The 4259-nt window shown below is 44.0% G+C and overlaps 2 protein-coding genes across 2 annotated transcripts in view; one reads left to right on the plus strand and one right to left on the minus strand. All coding sequences in view use genetic code 11, as the record gives it.

The window, feature by feature from the left end:
* EGR_02547 (G1/S-specific cyclin-D2) overlaps positions 1 to 893 on the minus strand; it is a gene marked incomplete at both ends in the record, with an annotated part of 2655 nt that extends 1762 nt beyond the window's left edge. Inside the window, 3 exons of the mRNA XM_024491796.1 lie at positions 88 to 145; positions 224 to 383; positions 450 to 893. Of these exons, the coding sequence (XP_024353947.1) occupies positions 88 to 145; positions 224 to 383; positions 450 to 893 (662 nt within the window). The remainder of the gene's footprint in view (positions 1 to 87; positions 146 to 223; positions 384 to 449) is intronic.
* Positions 894 to 1472: 579 nt separating this feature from the next.
* EGR_02548 (Ran-binding protein 3) lies at positions 1473 to 3805 on the plus strand (the record flags this gene model as incomplete). The annotated part of the gene is made up of 5 exons (XM_024491797.1): positions 1473 to 1592; positions 1662 to 1996; positions 2119 to 2774; positions 3079 to 3606; positions 3762 to 3805. 5 exons carry the CDS (start codon positions 1473 to 1475, stop codon positions 3803 to 3805), a joined length of 1683 nt encoding a protein of 560 aa, XP_024353948.1.
* Between the last annotated feature and the right edge of the window lie 454 nt (positions 3806 to 4259).

Raw genomic sequence — 4259 nt, forward strand, 5'->3', positions numbered from 1 at the left:
TATCAAGCGTAATTAACAAGACTAAGTGCGGAAAATAGACCTACTGCGTCCAAGTGAAGCATTTCTTGTAATCGACTCAGAGTTAACCGGGGAAGCTCGTGTTGCTCGGGCTCCACAGTAAGATGCATCGCGTATATAATACACGCTGTGGCAACGTATGCAGGTAGGAATAAATTAACGCCTTCCACTATAGGAAATGACATCATTAACTGAAATAACGAACCATGAAGGATCTTCATAAAAATTTTGTTAGTCGATCCTCGAATAAGCTGCTGCAACTCAGGTCCACAGGGAATGAAACATGCCAGGGGCTGAATAAAGTCGATTGGTGTGATCATTGTCAGATCAAATCGTAACGTCAACACAATCAATAGCTCTTTTGCCTACCAAATAATAAATATTCAAGTAAGCACAATAAAAAGATGTAAGACGAAAAAATCGCAACTTACAAACAATTCCTGTTTTGTTATCGAAAAGTCGGTGTACCGCACAATCTGGTCTACAGAAACTGGAATCGTTTCCTTCAGTTTGCTGGAAATAAAAAAACAGGCTGCTCCGACTAGTTGATAATCGCGTTTGTCAGTCTCCACCAGTGACACGTAACGATCGATCAACTGAACAGTGTGCGCCAGGACCTCTGGTTCAGTATTTCGGTGCTCACATACTTCTCTCAGCCAATTTATCAGTGTCCTACGCATCCATACGGCCTGCCTCATTGGTTCTCTGCAGCAAAATGCCGGAAAGGCATGATATCGCACTTGATCATGCAACAGGTCCTGAATGATATTTTCGTTCCCGTTAAAATATGCATCAGCAATGGGCTGAGGAACAGTAGCAGGAGTTTCCTCTTCAGACTTCTCAGATAAGCCATGTTCAGCCCTTGAGTTCGCCATTGAAGCCCAAAACAGCAACAGAGGTAAACAAACCACGAGCCCTACGACGACCGGCCAAAAGAAGCAAGCACCATCGGCAATGAACCAAATTAATTAAAACAAACCACAGGTAGCTCAATAACAAACTCGAAAAGATAGTTAAACGCTTGCGTGTATTTCAATTTTAAAACAAAGACTGACTTAAAAAGGGAAAAGATCTTTCTTGCGAGGCTTTTGATGTTTTCTATTGCACAAGTTGAGTTGACTAATATCGATATCATCTTTGATATCGGCAAACAACTTACTCAGAGCACATAAAACAACTTTTGAATGATAGATACCATAGACGCAAAATGGGGGCCACAAAAATGCCCGGATATTTTGCTTTTTGCGGAATATCTTTGGGTCGTAAAATGCATCCCTCGTTGCCCTTTTGCAGAATTTAAAATATGGCCAACTTTTTCTTGTAGTTTGTGTATTGTGTCTTTACTACAAATGCCTCGTTTTAATTGGGTCTCTGTCGTTGATCGCGTCTTCGCCTAATTGTTCACTTGTTGTAATTTGCGTTTCCAGTGCATGGGCTCGCTGGAACTTTTTACAATGGGGCGTCATGATTTATTTCAAATAAGGTGTCAAAGTACTATTGCTAACAATTATCTTCTCTTGAGCCATGACTACATGAAATACATCTTTTTTCGCGTAAAGCATCTTGTTTTGCTGGTAGTTCCTCTTGACTTAGTGACTCAGAATGGCTTAAATTAGGTCTTGTAACGATTTTATATTTTCTAGCGACAAATGTGTGCTTCGTCTGAAAGGATGGGTGATGCTTTGCCTGTCCCTCTATCCTCCTCCTCGATCCTACGACCATCAGTGCTGTCAGATAGATTAAAAGTAGTTGATACCGATGTGAAAACATCAACATTTGAGCCTCTAATGAAGTCAACAAAACCACTTGTAGAAGCGCCAAAGTTTACTCCCACACGTTCTATTTCTGCTTCTGTGGAACCCACCAACGCACCTGGTTATGTTTTCGGGCAAAATATGAGTTCCCGGGTTGTAAATGCAAATGAAGGAGCCTCAGAAAACATTTGGCAGGCTGTCACATCAGATAATCATAGTGATGAGTGAGTTGAATTGCTTGGACTGTGATTTGGCAACAGTTTTTCTGTTTTCATTTCTAGTCTTAATGTAATGGCTTTGCAGGGTAGCCACGTTTAGTCAATCTTTTTTTGCGTGCTTAACGTAGTAATCAGGAAGACTCCAGTACCTCCGTGTTTACAACTCTTGCGAAGGCAGTGGCTAAACGGTCTAAGCAGATAGAGGGAGAACTCCTCGAAGACTCTGCTGTAGCTTTGGCAAGAAAGCGCAACGCCGCGCAGATTTCACTACCTTCCACCACCATTGGCGAGCAGCACGAGATTATTACGGGCGAGGAGGATGAGCGAACGGTGCTTGAGCTTACCTGCAACGCCTACGTTTTTGATCGCGACTCGAAGCAGTGGAAGGGCATAGGACAGAGCTACCTCCACTTGAATGACACCACGCTTACTGACCGCACCACTTCGCGTCTTATTATCCGTTTACAGTATACCCGACGTGTGGTGGTGAACACTCGCATCTGGTCAGAGATGCCGGTGGCCTATGTGGCGGAGAACAAGGCAGTGCGAATTGGCGCGCTGACAGTCGCCGGGAGGGGCCAGACAGACATTGAGGGCGCCATCCGCACCTACATGCTGCGCTTTACTGCCGCCGATTCGGCACGCTTTCTCTTTGAGGCACTACAAGAGCGTCGACTATCTGCGGAGAAGTTGGAGACTTTTGTCAAACGATCCCGTCTAGAGGAATCCCAGACATCTGTAGTAGCGGCAAATAATGCCACGAACGCATCCGATTTTTCACATGGTATGCCTTATCTTACCCCAAAATTTCCATTTATGAACATATATTGTGCCTAAATTTCTATCACTATATCGTCTGCTACAAGATGAAATAAATTATTTTATTGCCTATATATGTCTTGTACCGGTCGTTCTTATTGTCTCCAAATTCTTCTAATTCCGGTTAAGTTTTATGCTGGTAAAAATGATGAAGTAGAATTTCCTTAACTCACGATTTCCTTATATACGTTAACGATAAGTTTGCAACATCCACTCGTGAATCGGAAATTTTATTTCTTAAAATATATTGCTCTTTTCCCCTTTTCAAGGCGAATCTGGTGCCCTCCATGAGAAGGAGTCAAATTCAAGCGAACACGAGGAAGCCACGACGCTGGACGGTGGTAGTGTGACGAAGTCCATTACAGTGACAGCGATGTCTTTCTTATGTCGCCGCGTTCGTCTCTATGCGGCCTCTGGTACGCTGACTGAGGAGGTGGAATTGGAGGACGGAGATGGGAAGATGGCAGTAGTGAACATCACAGACTTCCCACAGAGTGGCGCCTCCGTACTTGAGGTGAATGCACCCGACAGAGGTGCGGGATCTCTGCTGACCGCGGCCATTGGCTCGCGCCTTGCCTTCTGTCGCCTCGGCGACTCCGAGGTGCATCTTTTCTGCACCACTGAGGTCTCTGACGACTCTGTCGAGGGTGGCGGCGTCGTCGACGTTGCAAGGTTGGATAAGAGCTGCCGCTTACAACTGGCCTCCTCATCCGAAGCCGAGCGTCTTTACCGCTCTATCTTGCTACGTGTCGTGCGCCTCTTCATGGAAACCTCCGGCATGATCAGGGAACGCAGGGGTAAGTGGTCTCTTTAATCAATTCCTAAGCTAATAAATTAGTCCCTGGGTCAATTTTCCTCCGAAATTCTTTGCTACTTTATCCCCCTACCTAAATCCAGCTGCGTTATTCTCATTTAGTTCTGGTTGATTGTCCTTGCATTTTCGTTTTTTTAGAATTGAACGACGATCAAACATCTGAAAATGCATCAAGCGCCTGATTTAAAATATATGATTGTCTGGACCTCTTCATACGAGGGCATTGTGTATGATGCCAAGTTTATGTACTCTATGCATAGAAATTTGGAAAGTGTAATTTCCCGCTTTGTTGTGGTAGTTTGAGAACTTACATGGATATTTTCCCATTACTGGTCTTCACTTTTCATTTGCAGTCATGCTTTTTCTTGAGCAAGCGCAACCAGTTGTTGCTTTGAAAGATTGATTGCATTTGATGGCCTTATTTGAGATATCGCACCCCTTTTTCCGGATAAAATTACCTTTGTGAGATTGGAATTCTTGTGCGTTTTGGCTCTCACTAGTCGCGATATATGCGATTGCTGAATGGCCTCTCATTGGAGAATGCATCAGAGGCACTGAATCTTAGAAATGAGGTGCTTATGTAAACGATGGATGTGTATTCACTTCTCAACTTATAATAAGTGGGGGGATATCGTG

The sequence above is a fragment of the Echinococcus granulosus genome (genome assembly GCF_000524195.1).
Source record: "Echinococcus granulosus chromosome Unknown EG_S00011, whole genome shotgun sequence".
Lineage (NCBI taxonomy): Eukaryota > Metazoa > Platyhelminthes > Cestoda > Cyclophyllidea > Taeniidae > Echinococcus > Echinococcus granulosus.